This window comes from Megalops cyprinoides, chromosome 24, assembly GCF_013368585.1.
Source record: "Megalops cyprinoides isolate fMegCyp1 chromosome 24, fMegCyp1.pri, whole genome shotgun sequence".
Classification (NCBI taxonomy): Eukaryota; Metazoa; Chordata; class Actinopteri; order Elopiformes; family Megalopidae; genus Megalops; species Megalops cyprinoides.
The window spans coordinates 18,368,661-18,390,910 of record NC_050606.1 but is presented as its reverse complement, the minus strand read 5'-3'; the positions used below and the strand labels follow the sequence as shown (position 1 = coordinate 18,390,910).

Here is a 22,250-nt window from a genome sequence, read left to right as displayed (position 1 = left end):
AAAGGCCATCTCTGAGAGGGAGGACGAAACAGAGACAGAACAGGAAATGCTAAAATATCAGCGTCCAGAGGCATTCTGGAAAAGAGTGGCAGGCACCAGAGAACTGGAGAGAACAGGCCAGCCAGCGCCACCTTGGCAGAGTGATGTTACACATGGTTTAATCACCAGACACTGCACGTAACACCCTGGGAGCACATCTTTCATCTTATCAATGTGGTACACCAAGAAATCACTCCTGCAAAGTCAGGAACTGTAGACCTATGTGCATCAGTTTCTGGACCGAAACATTTCCTGTATAAACTGTTATTCATGTGGTGACTGTGTGTTTGTGCTTGAGTACTGACAGTAATAATCTTAACAAAGAATGAGGTATTTTGCCTAGCTCTGGAGCAGGTCCAAGAACACCAGACATCTTTCCTGTGTGTGTTTTTGGTTTACAAAATGTTCAGTTCTCCTTAGTAGTATACATAGTGGTAGTTCTAGATGCTAGGGGTACTCATAATCACAACTGCAGTATTAATCATTTACTATAAAAACAATGGAGCCAGCTATTTACAAAACAACATTTATTCAATAAACACCAGTTAATGTGTACAGACATTATATTTTCTCTTGATAATGGTTAAATCTTAAAAAGTAAAAAAATTTAAGTAGCAACACTTCTTTTCATGACCTCAAAATATGTCATTATTTGCATTGTTAGAATTAAAATACTGTATTCAAAATACTTTCAAAATGAATTTCTTTAAAAACACATTTACAGTCATCATTTGTACAGTCCAAAACAAACCTGGCACCTGTTATCCAAAATTTCAAATACTGGTGAATTGTTCATCTAACACAACCAAAAAATGTCATACAAAAATATAATTTCAGAAGAGAGAGAGCCACTTTGAACAACTGTATCTATATTAAACTCATTACATAGTGAATCTATATGTCTCAATATTAATCAAGATTATGTGCTGTTTCAGTATAAATAAAAACACAGAATTTAAATACTAAGATTAAAATAGTAAAAGAAACTCTTGCGAATCTTTACAGTCGTGAAACCTTAATGGGCATGGAACACTAATCAGCACTAATTTACAATGCAGTGCATCTAAATGACTTCAACACTTAAATTCCCTTACTGCACTATGGAGCATGTGTCTAATGGTTTACTTTCAGCAGTGAAAGTTTTCTTTTTGCTGCATACTTCTGTTGCATGTCAAGTTGAAAATTTATATGAATATACCGCCTGTAAATGACCAATCGATCTCTAGCAATAAAGTACAAAGAATGGACTTCCTTCTACACTTCTGTCTCCATGTCACAGAACAAGGATGGTTGGATAGGTGCGTGATTTGAGCAGAATCCAGATTGGGCAGTGTAATTAGGCTCCTGCTCCAATCAGCCTCTGATTCCAATCCAACTAGATTGGAGCATGATTGGAGCAGAAGCCTGATTGGACGATTAACTTGAAGAACAGAGTGGTGTGGTTGCCTTTGGGCTGAGAATCGCGGTACTCTTGGCTGAGGTATCGTTTCTTTGGCATTCTTTCAGTCAACCGGACAGTCAGGGTCGATGATGTCATAAAGCAATTTACATATTTACAACCTTTCAAAGCTAAAACTGGAATAAACGTCACAAAAATCAAACAGGGAGGAAAGGGGACACCGTGTGAGGGATGGGGCGTGTTGCTATGGCGGTATGCTCGTGGGGCGGGGAGCCGGGGGGCGGGGCGGGGGGGGGTCAGTTCCTCCGCGGGTCAGACGCGTAGCTGTTCTCGATGCACAGCACGATGAAGTGGTTGGAGCAGCTGCGGGGGTGCTGACCCAGCAGCCGACCGCTCTGCAGGTGGGAGGCCTGGCCCGTCACCGCCATGTCGCCCGCCCGCCACGCCTCGCAGTAGCTGGACGTCATGCGGACGCCCGCGGCGCTGGAGCCGTGCCACACCATCTTCTGAGGCCTGTGGCGACACGGTTTACCGTTACTGCACCGACACGTCCACAGCGAGGCTTTGCTGTCTCAGCCTGAGGGAGCTACATACGAAGCATTCATACACTGGTGATAAATGACGTCGTTTATTTTGACATTTCCCTTGTTTTGGACTAATATACTAATACATCAAACCAAGGGGACTCTCTGGGTAGCGATAGGCAAGTGATAGGATATTGGGGGAGCGCAGACTGAATTTAAACACACCGCACACACTCTAAGCTGACACCCTCTTTCACCTTCACCAGCATGCCCTGCCCCATCCAACCCCCCTCCCCAGGCCAGGAAAAAATACAGAGGGGTGCAATTGCAATCCACAGGGGGCACAAAACGTCATCTTAAAAAAACGTAATAAATACTATGTAGACATTGGGATATAAAGAGACAACTGGTGGTGCACTAAGGTCCATCTGGGGGTGCAATGCACCCCTAAGCACCCCCATAGTGCCGGCCCTGCCTCCTCCTCCCCACCGCCCACTCACCAGGATGGATCCACCATCACATTCCGCCCATCAAAGGAGTAGATGGGGATCAGGGGATCGAATATGCCCCCGTTTCCAGCGAAGATGGACATCCAGTTGTTGAAGAGCACTTCTCCCTGAGGGTGTGGGGATGAGTACAGGACAGGAGGAGGGGTGAGCGCAGAATGTAAGGGATGAGTGAGAAACAGAAGGGATGAGTGAGAAACATGAGGCGCATGAACAAAACCACCGTATGCATAATGGCCCAAGCCTCTCCCACCCCAACATTTATTTGTCTGTGAAACCGAGTTGAGGAACAAGATAAGTAGCTAATATATTGACAGCTTAAAATTTGAATTTAATCATGTATTCAAATATAAGATTGGATTTAAATCCACCTCTCTGACATTTCTTTGCTTTATATGTATTCTGTTCATGTTTGTATGCAGCACAGGAATTTTACTCTTTTGGGCAGTTCTTTGTTTCTAAACCTTTAAAGTTAAATTGATCTGTAAAAAACGGATTCTCTCATGAAAAATGCATTAGAAACAAAATCTGTGAACCTGCTACATCATGCAACACCAGTTAGCATTTATCTCAATTGTCATATTTTTCCATCAGTTTTGCACAAGTGGCCACATATTTTATTTCTACATAGTTTCACTTTTTCTCTTCTCATATTTTATGCATATTGTTTGTTCTACTGACTTTTCAGAAGGAGAGGAGCTTTTATATGGTCTCAACCTGAGGCTGCTGATGGACATATTCATATTTTTTTAGGCCTGTTTTCACTGATGATATGCACTGTTGAAGTGGTTTACATACGGCCCTATCCAGGGGTTAACCATGAACATGTTGAAGTTGTTTTCATACGGTCTTATCCTACTGTTGATCATAGGCCTGTTGAAGCGGTTATCATACAGTCTTTTCCTAATGTTGACCATAGGTACGTTGAAGTGGTTTTCATGTGGTCTTATCCTAGGGTTGACCATGGTCATGTTGGAGTGGTTTTATTATGGTCTTACCTTGAGGTTGACCATGAACATGTTGGAGTGATTTTATTACAGTCTGACCTTGATGCTGCCCATGGGCATGTTGGAGTGATTTTATTACGGTCTTACCTTAACGTTGACCATGGTCATGTTGGAGTGGTTTTATTACAGTCTTACCTTGAGGTTGACGATGGGCATGCTGAAGTGGTTGCTCTTCTTCACTACGGTGGCCAGGTCCTGTAGGTGTGAGGACAGGAAGGCCCTGTACGTGGTCACCAGCCCCACGGCGCGGGCCTGCTGGTAGCAAAGGAAGTCTGCCCCCCGGATTCCCCTCATGTTGCCTGAAAACGGTGAATTCAGGGCCACCAGGTGGAGCTAGAGAGCAGGGGTCACTGATTCAGACACCATCCACTGTTCCTCAACTCTATCCCCAGCCACCCCCCACTGTTCCTGACCTTTCACCCACCAATCAATCACATGACCAAGCCAACACACAGTACCAGTCAAAAGTTTAGAAACATATATGATAATCAGAAACATGCATTCAAATGCATTCAAAAGACATTTTTATCTAAAGACTCATGCTTAAATGCCTTAAATTTGTTTCTTAGACAAATATAAATAGTGGAGTTGATGCCTATGTATGAATTTCTTTCAAATTTTTTTGATTTTAAAAAACATTTTTTGTTTACTACCACGTTTTTGGTCACTGCATAATGCCACGTGTGTTATTTCATAGTTTACTATTATTCTAAAATGTGGAAGAGAGTAAAAATAAAGAAAAACCTTTCTATGAGTAGGTGTGCCCAAACGTTTGACTACTACTGTACATACCACACTTTCACTTCTGATGTAAACAAGCCTTTTTGCAATGCCTCTCAAATTTTAATTAAAGGGAAACAAAACAATTTAACATGAAGAAGCATGAAGCCACTCTCACATAGCTCTACATCCAAGCCATTTGGCTCCCAAACCTTCACTTTTCCAGAGCCTCTACATAGAAAATGCCAAGGTAGTAATTTAGCCTAAAAGAGGAGCACTCCACCGCAGCGAAATTGAATTTCTGCTCCTACTCAGCTCTGGGCTGGGGACGGAGCCAGACGGATAAAACTCGCTGAGGTGAAATGACGCGCTTTCCATAATTCATTACGATGTAGTGGAAAGCGGGCGAGTGCTGCACCAGAGAGGACACTTCCAGTGAGCGGAGCAGCATCCTGAGTGGTACTCACCCCTGCATATGAATGGGCTGTAGGTGGGAGGGCACTCTGACCTGGCGGGAGGCTCTGAAGAGCCTACAGCGGGACGGATTTAAGCATTACACAAACAGAGCAGAATGCCCAGACACGCTGATTCAACAGTGCAATATGGACTACAATCCAACTGCCGCAGTGGAAGCCATTTCAGTATTTGAACAATTTCCCCGTGACATTTAATGGGCACGCACGCGTTCAATTAGATTACACGTGCAAGTATAAATCACAAGTATTTTTTCACTAGTATGAGATGGAGGATTTGATTCAAGCAGAAAAATCAATGCTTTACTTTGACAAATGCACTGTACTGTAAAGAAAACAAATGCAAGTCTACTGTGAGTTCTGATTCCCTAAACCCATGCCCTCAGGACAGTACCAACATGCTAATCTTGCTGGGTTTACAGGCCCAACTCCCAAACTAAGGGAAATATGCTCACTCTTGTTCTTACTCTGCAAAGACAGAATGTAACAGACATGACTTTATGTAGTGGTCACTCGCGAAGTTGCTAATCCAACCGAGCTTCACTATATATGCAAGTTTTAAACTAGCAGTGGCATTAACAGGTGCAAGAGAGCATGGGGAAATCCTTTAAAAGTTGTATGTGGATTATTACTCTAATGGCTGTCAGTTTGGGGACACTGCCACTTATGTATGTACTTATTGGACTTTTTGGAAGTCTGTACCTGACTGTGTGTTTGTGGTTTTCTGGGAGTCTGAGCCTGACTGTGTGTTTGTGGCTTTTTTGGGAGTCTGTACCTGACTGTGTGTGGAGAGGCTGGAGTGCTCCTCTGGGCTGCCCAATACCTGGGAGGCAGAGGCAGACGGGCTGTCCGCTGGGATGGGGACCAGCTCTCCAAGCTGATTGGACAGAGAGGGACATCACAGCATGAGCCGATGCCTGACACTAAACCAATCCCATCGTGAATCAGGTTGCGATCTAACAGTGTCTGAATGCCCATGTGGGTGCTAGTTTCACTCCCCTGGCTTCATTGGCTGAAGCAATTAATTAGATGTGTGTCTTTACACACCTATGCAGTGGCCAAAATACTGAAAGGACCAATACATCTGTGCCGTGGTATTAGATGGGGTAGCAGTGTGTTTCAATCCTGGTATGTCTGTATCCTTGCTGTCGAAATCTTTGCTGCTGGTATGCTTTTGTACTCTTCTGCCTGTCCCTGTTTCTACAGCAGCTGAGAGTGCCCAGCCCCATGGCAACCAAGGCTATAGTATAGGGGAGACTTGGAGTGAATTCCATTTCAATCCAGTCAAGTCAGGGAATGAACTAAAATTCAACTAAATTCTTCAGTTCCTCATGAATTGTATTCTTGAATGAAATGAATTGCAACGGAATTGCTCCCAAATATATAGGGTGATATCCACCTGAGATTTGTCATTTGGATGACATCTCAGACGGAATAAATTATTGTGGTTATCAAGTTATCAGAGCCAGATTTTGGAGAACACGTTCAAATATCCGTGGGCCGGCACAATCTGCCGTCAAACTCTCACCCAACCGGACTCAGGGGTCTGTTTCCGATTGAGGACTGATCTCTGTTAAGTCTAAACGGTAATACTGGTGAGGGATCGTCACCCCACCTGCACCCTCCTCCAGCCCTCTCGCACTCGGATGTAGAGCTCGCTCCGGTCGGAGACGTAGGCCATGGTGCCCTCCGCCGCGTGCTGCGTCTCCCTCAGCAGAGTCTCCACGCTTTTATATGTAGTGACCTGTGGGGGGGGGGGGGGGGATGGGGGACATAGAGGAAGGGCGCACAATGACCTGCATGAAGTAAAACCATCTCCACAGGCCTTAGATACAGAGATAAAGCCATGAGGTAAGAACCTTTTGGGGGTTAAGAATAGAGAAGCATTTCCCAGAAGGTTTAACACTGATAATGTCTACGTTACGTGTGACGGTAAATGCTAGTCATACAATGATCACCCATATGTGAGGGCTTATGTCTGAGGGATGTATCTAGTGGTTCTTGCTGCTCAGGTGTTCTCTAGTGTTCCACTCACTGGGTTTCCGTGGCCAGGAACACCAGGCATTCCAGGGGGGCCAGGGGGTCCGGGGAGGGCGACGGCTGTGTGAAACAACAACAACAGCAGTCTGAGAGAAAGATCACACTGAACAACAGCATCTAAACAACTACAGAGTCCACACCAAAGCATCTGGACTACAGGATGCAAAATACGGTACTTAAACTACAGCACTACACAACCACAGCATCTAAAATACAGTGTTTATACTACAGGACTACACAACACAGCATCTAAGCAACTACAGTGCCTACACTAAAGCATCTAGACTACAGGATCTAAACTACAGTTCTTAAACTACACAATTTAAACTACAGTATCTGGACAACTGAAGCATCAGCACTATAATGTCTACACTACAGTGCTTAAACTACAGCATCTCCATTCAGACTGTTGCCAGAGGTCATTATTAAACTCTATGTTGTCAGATCACAGTGAAGTGACTAATAATGTGTTCCCTAACAGCACAGCTGAGATTCTGATGCCAAGTTAAACAGCTGCAGGGAACTGCAGTTTAGGATGGAATCAATGGAGCCATATGGTTTCTAACCTGAGCCGTAGAGTGAGGGTGGCCCGGGGGGTCCTTGAGGTCCGGGTGGGCCTCGCTGTCCTGGTCTGCCCAAACCCGGGGGTCCAGGTCGGCCCGGTGTCCCAGGCTCACCCTGGGGTCCGACGATGGATTCACCTTTGGGCCCCTGAAACAGCCAAGTCTCTCCATTCAAATCCTCTACCAATCTGATAGAAGGCCAAATACTGCTATGTATTGATGTGGTATTTTTCCTTATGGATCATTTAAGTTGTGAAAATGTGCTATAAAAATAAAATCTGAATGCTTGATTGATTGGATGTGTGGTATTTAAGCAGTGCCCAAGACATTTGTCTAATTAGCTGGTCTTGTACAATGGCTGCATGATTATTTTAAAATCATGCTATTAAGAGCCATGTCCAGCTGTGGATGAGAGTTATCTTTTCAGAATAGAAGAGTCTATTTATAAACATAAATGGCTGGTTATCTTCTAACTGTTGTTCCCTCTGAGAGCTCAACCTCAATAATCCCTGAATGAAGCTTTGCCAAACATTTCATTTCAAAACCTTTCTGTGAATGTGACTCACCACCAGGCCTGCCTTCCCAGGGGGGCCAGGTGGCCCTGGCAAACCGGCATCGCCCTTCTCTCCCTTCTCTCCCCTTTCTCCTTTAGTCCCTCTACCCCCCTGAGAGAGGGAGGGAGGGAGAGATAGAGAGAGAGGGAAAAAGGAGAGAGAGAGAGACACGAAGAAAGAGAGACAAAGAGAAAGAGGACACAGTGGAAGAAAGAGAGAGAATGTCAGAGAAAGATCATGTGTGTACAGCAGGGCACCATTCCCAAATTCTGCATGCACCTAAAATCTAGTCTCTAAGACATTCTACAAAAACTATACCCCATAAATTCCATCAGTCAAGTAGTCCGGAAGCTTTCTAACCAGATAACTAATATGCACCTAGCCAATTAACCAGCTCTGCTAAAAATCCCACACAAATCAGAATAAACCAAATTATAAAGCAAACTAAAAAAAACTCTTATTTGGAATATTGGGAACAAAGGAAATTAGATTACAGCCTGGCCAACTATCTTTTCACTGCAAGTGCTGGCTCACTGATCACAGACTGGCCTTTTAGAAAGGCTGATATAACATGTCATGGCTGCCAATAAAAGAAAAGCTCTCTGGTACTGCAAGACAAATTAAATGGAAACAGATATGCACTTTCTCCTCAATTGCAAAGAACTATGAGATAATTATTTTTGATAAGTTTCACTTATTCCTCCCCTTGTACATGGAACAATCCAGAAAGCAGTAGTCTTAATGGGGGAGGGTCATACAGCGCCACCTGCTGTTATGAACGTGCCAGTGCCATAGACTGAGTGATGGTAGGCAAACTCAAACACAACCTCATGAATACGGAGTAGTATTCTTGAGTTGAGTATTCTTCCCCAGTGCAGTACAGGACATTATTTCTCCAGGATAAAGCTGCGCATGCACTTACCACAAATTCTTCGGTACCCTCAGGGCCTGTGGAAAGAAAACATGTTTTATCTGTCACTTTCTGAATTAGAAGCCCATCACAGCAATCCTAAACCCTAAAAGCACCCACAAACTCACGTATTAATCTAAAATCACCACACACATATTCGCTTTGAAACACTTCAAACACACCCATTCACACGGCACACTACAACCGCTTCAAATACACATATTCACATTACAACACTACAACCACTTCGAACACACATTCACACTAAAGCAGTACAAACGCACCTATTCACACAACGCTACAACCACTACAAGTGCAACTATTCACACTAAAGCAAAAAAATCCACAACCACAGCAAATACACTTATTCAGAGTGAATCACTACAACCACATCTCTTCATATCAACACACTGCAAACACAAGTATTGCCACATGTTGGTGCATTGCTGACTGTAGGAGTAATGAAGTGTGATGCAAAGTGCAGTACAGGTTAAGGTACCTGGTGTTCCCGGGTCTCCCTTCTCTCCTTTGGGTCCCACACATCCTCTCCAGCTTCCTCCTGAAAGAGGAAGTGAATCATGGACAGATTATCAAGCTCTGAGTTTATCACAGACACCTGAGCCTCATTCTCTTAGACTCTTCTTGCAGATCAGCTCTGGTCCTAGAGGGTCATGGTGGAGAAGACACCCCTTTTGACCATCTCCTAATGTTTTGAGCAACAACTACACCAGCCTGTACAAAACTACAAAATCATTACAGAGTACAATAATTTGGTCAGTGCCTATAGTTTGTGACTTTGTGGGTCTGAAACAGAAAGAATCAGCGAGTCAGTGAACCAAATCATCATGTTGAACTGAATGAAACAATTCAGTTCAATGAAAAGACTCTAAGAATCCATCACTGGTCTTTGGCCTTTTTCCAGCCAGACCTGTACCCATTCCATTCAGCCCATCAACCACTTTAGCTTCTCCCCATAGTTCCGAGATGTTAGCACATTAAAGCAAGTATTATATTGTGCTCTATGGAAGCTGAATGGAGTGACTGTGTTCTACATTGACTAAACATTAAAATACTCCTTTACTGAGGACAAAAGCACTCAGTGAAATGAATCTACAGAATGCAGATCGATCCTTGCTCAATACAAATGATAACACTTCCCATGATGCAGTATTTTCCATCAAACAATGTCTTTAAAGTGCAATCAAGACTTCCTGTGGTGAACTGTGGTAAGTGACTTTAGTGCTGTAGAATTAACAGACAATACCACAGAATCTCAGTGACAGGAGTATCTGATGCTTTTGAACTCACCTTGCTTTGATTCCCTGTTAGCGTTCACCTAGATAAGACAAATTAAGAGAAAGACAGATCTGTTGCACAGTGATGACAAATTCTGTCAAAACAGCAGGGCTAAATGTGTGTAAAGAATATCCAAAAATGATCCCAAAAGATGTTACTGTCTGAAAAAAAGAAGTCAGTTCTTTGAAAAACGGATTTAAAGTTCTGCAGAGAAATTGCAAACAAATTATTTATAGTCTACGGAGTATTAAGAGGACAACATTCAACTCCTCAGGCTAAAATGCATAAATTAGCACTTCCAGCCACGTCCATTTATTAATGGTGTGTATAATGCAATCAGGATTGCATTTAATTTGGCAGCAACATGGACAAGACAGGGGGCTGCCTTTGTTAGTGAGACAATGTACCCAGAGCAGTCCACAAAGCAGACTATAACAAATACGAATATACAACCACATTAAATCACATACACATCACACAGTAAGCAGGCATATGGAATTAAAATTCATGTTACATCAAGGTGGCCCTCCAAAAACATTTAGAATATCTACCATATTTGAAAAAGATCTAACTTCAAATTCAAAATGAGTACAGCGTGTGTGTCACGTGATACAGACCAAATGACGAGCATTGCTGGGTTGAGGGGCCTTTTCTCTGCATTATAATATTATAATATTATTATTATTTTAATATTACAATATTATATTATAATATATATTCTCTTATAATAATTATAGGCCTCCTCAACTATGTCTGTAATTGTACCAGAGGCCAGTGGGAAGGAAGATACTGTATGGCACAGTATTATCATTGTTATGATTATGAGGCAGGTAATTCTTTAAATAAATGACTGCTATATTACCTTCTTAAAAAATAAGTAAAAAGCCACATCTTTGCCAAACTGGTTTTTGGGGATCACCTTGCTTTGCTGCTGTTAGTCTCCTCCACGCAGCACAGTCCAACGGAACACCAGCTCCCGATGTTCCCCCCACTCTAGCCCCCATCCACCTCCCCCCCATGCAACATGCTGAAAGGGGGGAGTCACACTTACTGCCAAGGCACATCGAGCAGCAGGCACATTCGAATCCGACACTTTTACCACATCAGCATGAAGCAGGCTCTGTGCTCAGATTATTCCACACGGTTTCTGGTGCGAGTTGAAATTCTAAAAATCACTCCAGTCTGGGTCTCATACACTTTGGTGGCTTAGAAACGTGTTTTGTTAAAAAAAAGGCCTGGAGGGTGTGTAGTTTTACATAAAAAACACCTGAGAGTTCTCCATTCATCATTAATAATATATAATATGTAACTGTAGAAGGAATAAGGCCCTCTATGTTTTCTAAATAGCCATGTAGCTGTACAAAATGCTATGCCAGCTTTATGCAGAACTGTGTACCACAGAGGTGGAGACAGATGAGAGGACAGACAAAAAGGAGTGGGCAGCAAGACAGGAAGGGAAGGGAAGGGAGGTGTGTCAGGGGTACATGCCCACAGGTCATGCCCAGACACCCGCCTGTCAAATGTCAGAGGCCACTTACTGGTGTTTTGCAGTGTGGTCTGGGAGGGACCGGAAAGACTGTCTTTAAAAGTTAGAGGAGAACAGTTCAGTGAACAGAGGCCACTTTAGAAAAAAAAGAGACAAACTGACAAAAAAAAAAGTGAGGACAGAAAAAATGGGAGAGGTTCCTGGGGGTGGAGACTTACTCCGTTGATGTTTATGGGAGGTCCTGGAGGTCCCGGAGGGCCAGGGGGGCCAGGAGGGCCAGGGAGACCCTGTTAAAACACGTAGATTAGTACATAGATTAGTAGGTGTCTTCTACATTAGCCTGGTAACTGACAGTCTAATCCTGGTTGCTCTGGCTATTTCGGTCCTACATGTATGCAATAATGAACATGCTTAGTAAGAGGAATGGCACATAGATGTGATCAATGTGTTATTTTAATATCAGTATGTATCTTAAAATGGAAAACTGAAAAAGAAAAAATCTAGAGGCATTAGCATTGTTCAAACCCTTCCTGGTGATTGGTAAAACTGCATATTTTAACACTTCAGTTGAATGGCCTGGCACTTAATTAGTAAGTGAGGTACATTAAACCCTCCGACTCTAATGTTAGTGAGTTTAACCTGAGACATGCACAGCTGCTATAGCCAATACCCCAGTAACTGTATTAGTGCTGGAGAACATTCTCCTGTCCGTCGCATCAAGGAAAGGAACAACGCACACTGAAATAGCTTCCACCCTAAACAACACAATATAGCTAAATCACAGACAAACAGATCAGCATTATCATTGCAAGGCTAACGTACTGTATGCCGAGCAAAGTTAATTTCATACACAGGCCCACCCCCGTAACCCTTCTTAAGGCTTGCAAAAATTGATTCACGTTATTGTATTTAACCTGTTTTTAAGACCATGAAGAGTATACTTTAGCCAGTAAACAGAAAGAGTGGTTGCTAGTTAAAAATTATTATCACTGTGGTGGTAAAACTAAAGCAAGACACAAATAAACATAAACATTTTACCAGCTTTAAGCTAGATTTGGTTTTGTGGAGAACGCTCCTAACAGTGTGCTGTGGTCAAAGGCAACAGGTTTAAGTTCATTATGAGAAAAGCTGCTTTATCAGAGCACAGTTTTCACAGGCCAGTGTTGAATCCAGTGTCGCCATAATATGGGTATTCATCTGTGAGTGCACAAGTAAGCACAGCTGGCTTTTCACACGCTGTCCATAAAATGCATCTGTCTAAAAATATGACGATTAATAGTTCACAGAGGAACTAATCACAGATAATAGAGGAACTGTACAAATGTGTATGAAATACATATACAAAAAAATATGAATTTACAAATAAATATGTCATATGCAGATTAAACTCACTGGCGAACTAGCAGAATCTCCTTTCTCCCCCTTCTTTCCCAGCATTCCTGGACGACCCTAAAGTGGGGCAAATCACATAATTAAAAGGTTAAAATTAAAGGCTGCGCATGTGTAGCATCCTGGAAGCAGAGCAATGACATGAAGTTGAATACAGGCAAAATAAATGCTGTTCCCCTATAACTGACTATTCCTCCACTCCGGTGTTCACCTTAATACTCGCAAGAGGAAATCTGTGCTCTGCAATCAGCATGCAATGACTGCATGAACACTATACAGTAGGGAGGAAGAGAAACACTATGACATATAGGATTGATTTGACAGAATATCGTTGCTTGGAATACTCCCTTCCACAACAACAGATTATGGTGAGTTTTTTTTTGGCATGTTTTCATCATTAGCCACCAGGGAAGTTTACTGCTTTCATTCAAATGATCCAGTTTGAACAAAGCAATCCAACAACGTCAACCCACATAAAATTACAAAATGGCCGCTCATTTAATGGATGAAGCGACGTATTGAAGAAACTGACACCCCAAGTACAATTAAAATAACAACTGCTAAAATGAATACTCCAGTCCACTACTACTTTTGTTATGTCTTCAAACATGACAAAAAATTTGTTCTGGTGTATCATTCCCTTGAAATTATTATGAAGTAAATTATCTCAAAGCAAGATGATACAACAGCGTTCCATTCAAGATTCAAATCTCCAGTCCTTTAGTTCTAGAGACCCCAGCCTGACCTGCAGCACAACATGCTTATCCACTATCCCTTCCTTCCATTACCTACAGCATCCAGCTAAATGCTCCATGCCTTAAATAATGATGATGATGAAAGTCACTCCGGACCAAGATGATTAATTAAAATCAAATCATCGATCAACAAAGACAGTCAAAGTTACTCCCATTTCAGCTGGTCTAGGGATCAGGAACGAGATGAGAAATGAGAACTTACTGGGCGACCGGGGAAGCCAAATTCTCCTTTAGGTCCAGGTGGCCCGATTGGTCCCTGTAAAAGGGAAAATCTCTCCTGAGCAAGCCATATACCATGCTCCCCTCCCTCAGAGGATGTTTTCAGCAGCAGGTGTTTAACAACCAGAGGTGGAAACCCCAGCTTCAGAAAGTAAAAGTCCTGCCACATATTTCTAGCCATTCATTACACCAGCTGAATTTAATTAGCACAACTCTTCAGCCAGGGAGAGGAGCTAATTAGTGAAATCACCTTGTCTAGTGAATGGCTAGAACAAATACGTGGCAGGACTTTTACTTTCTGAAGCTGGGGTGTCCACCTCTGTTAACAACATTATGAGCAACATGAAAACTAATGAAAATGAAGCCATTTCCAGAGGAACAGAGGGTGTTTGTTAAGGGACCTGATTGGAGGGGAAGCAGAACGTGATCTCACCATAGCTCCAGCTTCTCCAGGGATGCCACGGTCACCCTGCACAACACACAAACAGGAAGTGAACACCCCGGAAATCATTCGCATGACCTTTGAACCAAAGCGAGGGGAGGACAGTGACCTTGATTCCTTTGGGCCCCTGTGGCCCTCCCAGGAGTGAGGAGCTGTCGGCAGCGATGGCGATTCCCGGCTCTCCTTTCTCACCCTGTAGATAGACACACACACACATGTTAAAATGCACAGCACATGTATAAAACAACCAATGCCCACCCTTACAGAGGGTTAAGTCGCATTTTTATCCTATACAAAAATGGAATATATTACCATATATTGAAAAACATGTTGTTCAGCCCAAGATTAGCAATATCAAATATTTTGTGGCAATACATTGTGATGTATACAATTTTTCTACAAATTTATGTAAAAATGCTATAAAATACTATAAAACATAAGTTAAATATATAAAATATGTAAAAATGCTAATAAATATTCTTAATATATACATTTTTTTTTAGAGGATACTTCAAATCTAGATCTCAGTCTCATTCAGGCCGTTCCACAAGTCAAGACCAGATCCACACTTTCATTAGATATACTGTATCTCACAACCTTATGCTAAAACAGCCTGATTCAATCTGTCCATTAGTTTTAGGCTTAAAGGACTCTGGGACTATTCCAAAATATTTCTCCTCTATTTTACCACTCAACTACCATTTAATGGTGTATGAAAAATGGCACTGACATGTTCCATCACATGATGACTCAGATTATTGCACACACGTCTGAGTAGACATAAATCCAATGGGTGGCAATGTAGAATAGTGGTTAAGGAGCAGGACAGGTAATCAAAAGGTTGCTGGTTCAATTACTTGCTGGGGCACTGCTGCTGTACCCTTGGGCAAGGTACGTAATCCACAATTGCCTCAGTAAATATCCAGCTGTATAAATGGATAGCACACAAAAACTGTAACCGATGTAAGTTGCTCTGGATAAGAGTGTCTGCTGAATACCTGTAATGAATCCAACAGGACAAACACCCTTTTGTTACTTATTATATCAAGTGCTTTTGCCTGCCTGTTTTAAAGGGGTTATAGCTGGACCTCTCACAAGTAACCTCGCACAAAAGAAAGAAAACAACTTTCAGAGCTCAGAGTAGGCCCAGAGAGGGCCCGGAGCATTTACTGAGTGCACTACACACCACTGACTCTAGTGGCTCTTCCTTTGTACACCTCTTCCTCTCTCCCGTTCTCTGTTTCTTACCTTCAGCCCTGGAAGCCCCTGGATACCAGGCAGTCCGAGGTTACCCCTTGATCCCTTTTGGCCCTAAGCAAACAGGAAAATCAGCATACAAGTAGTGCAGTTCCGGCCTGGTGGTTGTGTACCTAAAAACTAGCAAAAATTTCCAGGAATCCTCCGCTCTTATGAGAGAATGTCCTAGCATCAATGGGCAGCAATTATGTATAACTTCAGACGTGCGGATACAAATGCACTGATATGAACATCAGCATAAATGACAGGGCATCAGAGTCCATCAGGGAAAAGAGAAGCCGTAAATATGGCCATAGATCTGAATAAGGATTTATTTTCTGATACTGTGTACCAAGATCAAGGACGAGCTTTCATCTGCAGATACAGTGTGGTCTGCTGGTTTGGCTAAGGGCAAGTCAACATTGCCTCTTCAAAACTTTTCACACAGGATACTAGAAGACTACAAGTATATCTCTCTCTTGATCCACCAACATAGGCACAGTTCAGCAATTATCAGACCTGCTCTTAGCGCAGAAGAGAGACCACAAAGTAAATGTTGTTGTAATTTCTACATTTTAGACATATGGAAGAAAATGCATTATTGAGGTCTATTTGTTTTGAGTGTCTTGTTTTGACTTCTTGACATCAGCTGACATCCTGTTTTATTATCAGACAGAGGAAAGTAAAATGGCACACAAACTTTTTTTCTATAACTAGACAGCCTTAGCCAAATGCAAAATAACAGCTCAGAATAGACTGATGCTGAGCCAATACAATTGTCATTGTGCAGCTTTTGACACTGCTGTGACAATTCTATTTTTCTTTGTCTTTAAAGCAGTTGCTGGAGACGCCCTAGTGTGCTGATGGCATGATGATAAAAATGGCTGACCAACTGAAATGAATGTGAAAGGAGAGCTCTCACAAAATGTCTTCAACAGCACGAACAGCAGGCTACCTTCTACCTTGCATCCTGTATTCTGCATTACCGTAAATGTTATTGAGACTTTGAGAAAGGACACAAGTTCTCAAGAAAGTGAAAAGTGTAATACCAGGTGCAATGAAACCTGGTATAACTGGTGAGCTTGGCATCTGTTTCAGACCCATTGTGAGCCTGTGAGCTCTTGACAAAGAAGGCAGACAACTTCCCGTTAGACTTGCAATGTTTTTTTTGCAGCTTTTTTTGTACCTCATATATTTTTTTAATGACAAAAGGTTATCAGTTCTGATAATAACAGATCAGAGAGTGACATATAACTTTAACCCATTTTATCAGTTTATGGTAAATATTAATGGATGATCCTTGTTTATGCACCTGCTGCTTCGACAAAACAATCAAAATGTTCAGGATCATAATCAATATCGGTAATCAGTAATTATCGATGTCAGTGTAAGCAGCTCAATGACCAACATTGCTATTGCCAATCCCAAATACACAATTCTGCTAAAAATGTTGTTCTAACACAGTTCTGCAGAAGGACCTGTCCTCACTGTAGTTCAGCATAATGAGGCACTTCAGCTGAGCAACATGCAAGTGGGAATAAATTGCTTTCAAAGTTGGCCATGGTTCTGTCTGAAAATGGCATGCTCCAACTCAAACCAACGCGTTAGTTCACACTGTCACGTCCATGCTGGTAGCACAAGCCGCACATGTATCATACCCCAACAAGACCCCCCAAGACGAGAACCGCTGGCTCACCTTAGGACCAGACGGGCCTTGAATCTCGCTGAAGTTGAAGAGGTCTTGCGTGCCATTGAGGTACAGCTGTGGGACGACAGGTCCATTATTGCACCATGACCGTCAGGCTAAGCTGCCTGTGTTTGGGCAAAACATGTCGCACAAGCCGCTATCTTTTAAAAAAGCAATTGTACCAAAATGTCTGCTTACTCTATCTTACTGCAACAGGAATGGTCATGGATGCGTGTGTGGAATACTACTCATTTGCATTTTTATTTCAAAACAAGCTATCATTTAGATGAACGCTTAAATGCACAAACCTCAGCACACACCAGGCCCTCACCTTTCAGCTTTACTGCAGACTGTGATATAACAGCAGTAACAAATGGACAATAAACAGTCCCAAGGTCTTTTTATGACACAAAAAAGCTTGGGGAAATTGCAAGCACTGACGTACCTTTCATTGGCTTGTCTAGATATGTGTACTTGGTATGTCTGACTGAGCACTGTCTATGGGTTTAATTTAGGAATATATGAACCGGGCTGCAGAGCACCATAGTTGTTAAGGAGCAGAACTTGTAGCTGAGAGGTTGTCAGTTCAATTCTCTGCTGGGGCACTGAGGCTATACTCTTGGGCAAGGTACTTAACCCACAATTTCAGTAAATATCCAGCTGTATGAATGTATAACATTAAAAAAAACAGTAACCAATGCCAGTCACTCTGGATAAAAGCGTCTGCTAAATGCCAGTAATGTAATACAATATAATGTAATGCATATTCTTCCAGGACAGTTCAAATTAATTGCAACCGGCAAAATACATGGCAAAAATTATTGTGAAGTCAACTACCACAGAACCTCCCAGGTGCCCTAAGGGCAGAGTGACATCATTCATCCTTCCTGTTCCTCACTCATCTCTCCTGTTCATCACTCATGCCTCCCGTCTTCCACTCAACTCTTTTGTTATTTCTCAGGGAACAGGCCCTGCTGCCCTCTAATGTTTATTTGTGTCCCATTTCTTCTACTTACGTCCTGCAGGTTAATTATCGGGCCTGGGGGTCCAGGCGGCCCTGGGGGCCCAGTGATGCTGAGTCCATCCAGTCCGCGCTCCCCCTACGTCACACATCACAAGCATCACTGAGAACACAGCGGGAACAACACAAGACCAGTGACCAGAACAGACAGAGCTGAAGGAGGTTACCTTCGGTCCAGCACTGCCTTTCTCTCCCCTTAACCCCTACAGGGAAAAAAAGAGCAAGCGTGACTACAGCGAGAAGCTCAGACAGTTCAACACCACACGTCACTATACTGAGACTGCCAGTACGTCGAAATGCAATTTTGCATCTGTGCAACTTTTCAATTTGGCAGTACTACATTATCTACCTTTTACAGCAAAAAACATGTACAGCGTCCCATTTACAGCACTAGCATTTATTATTTACAGCGCTATCATTTCTATTACTGCTATGTTTAATACAAACATAACAGTCATTTTCAACCAGCAGTTTAGTGACCTATTACAGAATGACTGTTTAAGGAGTGACATTAGGACATGTCACATCTGAGTCAGACTGAACTTGAGCACGGTTCACTAGACATAATTGATGGCATTAGCTTAAGCTGATGTGACACCTTACATATTGAGTGTTATGAGACGCACTGACCTGAGCTCCTGGTAATCCTGGCAGTCCAGGATTTCCATCTCTCCCTGGAGCACCGGGCTCTCCCTGGAGAAAAAGGCAGTGAGACAGCGGAAATAAGACACAGAGAGATAAGCCTTTAAGGAGAGAGGTCGGAGGGGGGCACAGCTGGGAATACATACACCATATAGGTACAGTTCATCATAATAAATGAAACGGATACTATTCAACGAGCATGCTGTTGACATGCTATGTATTATATTCTCACTAGCTATGAATCTCTATATTCATCTGACATTTTATCAGTTTATATGAAATCAACCAAAATATGTCTTCAAATACAGCATGAGAGCAGACAAGCAGTTGTTAGCAAAAAAAATGCCTACAGTCCCCTCGCCATCAAATTTGCATAACATGGTGTAATGACTTACTCTAATTATCATTAATGATAACCAAAGCCTCAGCAACAATGAGGAAAGAGTTACAGTTATAAAATCATTATGCACTACCCTGGGTATTTATTCAGTATTGCTGAGGAGGAATTATCTAGGGGGAATTGAGAGGAATTATTCGGGTAATGAGAATCACATTGTCATTCATCTTAACAAGATTGGAACTGGAGCAAACATGAGAGAGGGAGTGTGTGTGTGTGAGAGAGAGAGAGAGAGAGAGAGAGAAAGACTGACAGAGCAAAAGGGAGAAAGAGGGAGACAGGGAGCAGGAGACAAACCTTCAGAGCACCGCCAGGCGTCCCGTCTACCCCATCTCGGCCCTGCAGAGACATGCTGACTTCAGTACAGTGACTCAGCCATTCTTGCAAATGGATTTACCATACCAACAATACCCCTCCACTGCCTGGAGGTCAGCTTACCTACCTTCGGTCCTGGGGGGCCAGGAGGGCCTGGAGGACCCTGCAAAAGAAAACAAAAGGCATTTGAGAGGGGTCAGTGCTGAGATCAGAGACTCAGGGATGCTCTGCTCCCAGTAGCACTGCTAATCTCCACCAGTCTGTCAGAAACTTGGGAGTCTCTCTTGTGGGGGTCCAAGGTTATTAGGTATTCCCAGGCAAGGTATTCCTAAGGGCTGTGAATGACTCTTAAACAAGTCCTTATTGGGCTTCTCTGTTGGGTCACAAACAGCTGTCCTCAAGGAAATCAGCTACAAGGAAAACTGTTTTACTTTAATTTATGCATTTCTTCCTTTATGCAATCCTGTTCATGGAATTGACACCATTCGCCTTCTGCCTCTCAAATTATATTAAGGATAAAAAAACATTAACAGAAGCATTGGATAGCTGGGAAGTTTCCAGAGTTTTCAGAGTTTCTCGGAAGAAGACCCATCGCTCCTTAAGTGTTAATCTTGGTTGCTGCTTTACGTTTAGCCTTTTGGAAGGCTTTGTTTTGTTTAAATTTATCTGACAGACTAGTATTTCTCAGCAGACTGTGCCATGACTCCCCACTGGAGGTTACCATTGCTGGCCTGTTAAGGCCTGTGACATGCAGACAGGTTTTAGACAGGTGTAAGACAAGTGTTACACAGGTGTTAGAAAAATGTTAGGTAGGTGTTATACTGATATTTGACTGGTGTTTGGCAGATGGTAGGCAGGTGTTATACAAGTGTTAGATGAGTGTTCGACAAGTGTTAGGCAGGTGTTAGACTGATCTTAGACAAGTGTTAGACAGGTGTTTGACAAGTGTTAGGCAAGTGTTATAAAAGTGTTAGACAAGTGTTGGGCAGGTGTTAGATTTGAGGTAGCTGTTGGACATGTCTTCTCAGACACAGTGGACACTTTTCTCTCACCGGGGGTCCTATTGATCCCCCTGCTCCAAATATGACCTGTCTCCCAGACCCCTCCATGTCCTGCAAGAATCAACACAGCACAGCACCTTACCACAGGGTAAACACAGCACAGTACCTTAAAAAAGAGTCAATGAACGGAGCACATAGTGTGTCAGAACACACTAACACTGGAACAATAGGAAACAAAATCGTACCTCCATGTCAATGCTGAAACCCCTTCCTGGGGGCCCAGGAGGACCTGGAGGCCCCTGGGGGCCAGGGATCCCTCTTTGCCCGATACGCCCCATTGGTCCTATGGGTCCCGGACTGCCTGGGGCACCCTGTGAGAGGACAACAGAGAAAGGAGTCAATGCTTAAAGAAATCTATAAGAACAACAGATACTAACCGCATAAGGAAATCTATACTAACAACAGAGATTTAACCAGACTTGAAATGATGCAAGACAAATCAAGTTGACTCTGTTTGGTGCAGGACCTGCGGCTGCAGACTTGCATCCTGTTTTGGAGTCAACACTGTATTAGTAATAATGATGATGTTATTTATATAGAATCTTTCATACAGTGGTTTGCCAAGTGCTTCACATTTACAAAAGAAAAATGAAATGAGTAAAAACATAACAGTCATAAAAGGGGATAAATCAATTACGAGAAAGATAAAAGCTATGCTTAAAAAAGAGAGAAATACAGGAAAATTATTATAAATCCATAAAAAAATAAATGTACCAGTTACAAACCATCCCAAACAAATACATTCTCAGCTGTATTTTAAATTTGTCCGCTGATGACTCTCTAACATATTGTGGTAGAGTGCTGCACAGCTTTGGGGTGTAAAAGCAAAAATATTGCTTCTGCACTCCTTATGGTTAACCATGCTTTACAGACGAGAAAGCAAGAACCTTAGAATGCACTCTGACGGACACAGGTAGCTGACTCAGGGTAGTAAGGACAGGGGAAATTGTGAGCCCTCATTTGCAATGTGTTCTAGCCACATGTTCAGAGAAAAAAATACCTTTGGTCCAGGTGGTCCCATTGGGCCTGGGTCACCCTATTTTAAGAGAAATTAAAGATTAAAATGAATAAATTCTCAGAACAACATTTGAACCAGGCAATGCACATCAGTGTGTTCTGTAGTGTATTATAGAGCACAGAATGAGAAAAACCTTTTGTTTTGCTCCCATGACATATTTCCCACCCCACAGAACCCACACCCATCTTACCATATCTCCTTTTGGTCCCCGAGGTCCAATACCACCATCCCGACCAGCAGAACCCTGCGCCAGCCACAAACAAGAACATGCTTACAAATCACTGTCATCCCTTAATAAAACAACTATATGCTAACATAATAATTATTATTCTCATTATCCAAATTACATCAAATACAGTTTTAGCGATATGTGAAAATGTAGCAGATGTCAATATAGCAGATCTCGAATAGCTACATCCTCAAATATGCAATGTTATGCAAATGTTGTGGAATATATTCCAAAATTACATTCATGTTCCCATTTATATTCTAAAATGTACATATAACTGATAAATTTAGACATGTATTAAATATACTTTGAAATCTGATGA

At 42.5% G+C, this 22,250-nt stretch overlaps 1 protein-coding gene across 1 annotated transcript in view; it reads right to left on the bottom strand.

The window, feature by feature from the left end:
- Positions 1–1,734: 1,734 nt before the first annotated feature.
- The window catches only part of LOC118771582 (collagen alpha-1(XV) chain-like), a 40,311-nt gene continuing 19,795 nt past the window's right edge, over positions 1,735–22,250 (bottom strand). Inside the window, exons 14-36 of the mRNA XM_036519588.1 lie at positions 20,867–20,992; positions 20,673–20,732; positions 19,748–19,783; positions 19,603–19,644; positions 18,897–18,959; positions 18,434–18,469; positions 18,262–18,345; positions 17,255–17,320; positions 15,571–15,633; positions 14,432–14,515; positions 14,314–14,349; positions 13,864–13,917; positions 12,910–12,966; positions 11,736–11,804; positions 7,838–7,936; positions 7,275–7,419; positions 6,704–6,768; positions 6,284–6,412; positions 5,449–5,545; positions 4,709–4,716; positions 3,611–3,808; positions 2,463–2,578; positions 1,735–1,951 (exon numbers count right to left, since the gene is read on the bottom strand). Coding sequence (XP_036375481.1) covers positions 1,735–1,951; positions 2,463–2,578; positions 3,611–3,808; positions 4,709–4,716; positions 5,449–5,545; positions 6,284–6,412; positions 6,704–6,768; positions 7,275–7,419; positions 7,838–7,936; positions 11,736–11,804; positions 12,910–12,966; positions 13,864–13,917; positions 14,314–14,349; positions 14,432–14,515; positions 15,571–15,633; positions 17,255–17,320; positions 18,262–18,345; positions 18,434–18,469; positions 18,897–18,959; positions 19,603–19,644; positions 19,748–19,783; positions 20,673–20,732; positions 20,867–20,992 — 1,950 coding nt within the window. The remainder of the gene's footprint in view (positions 1,952–2,462; positions 2,579–3,610; positions 3,809–4,708; positions 4,717–5,448; positions 5,546–6,283; positions 6,413–6,703; positions 6,769–7,274; positions 7,420–7,837; positions 7,937–11,735; positions 11,805–12,909; positions 12,967–13,863; positions 13,918–14,313; positions 14,350–14,431; positions 14,516–15,570; positions 15,634–17,254; positions 17,321–18,261; positions 18,346–18,433; positions 18,470–18,896; positions 18,960–19,602; positions 19,645–19,747; positions 19,784–20,672; positions 20,733–20,866; positions 20,993–22,250) is intronic.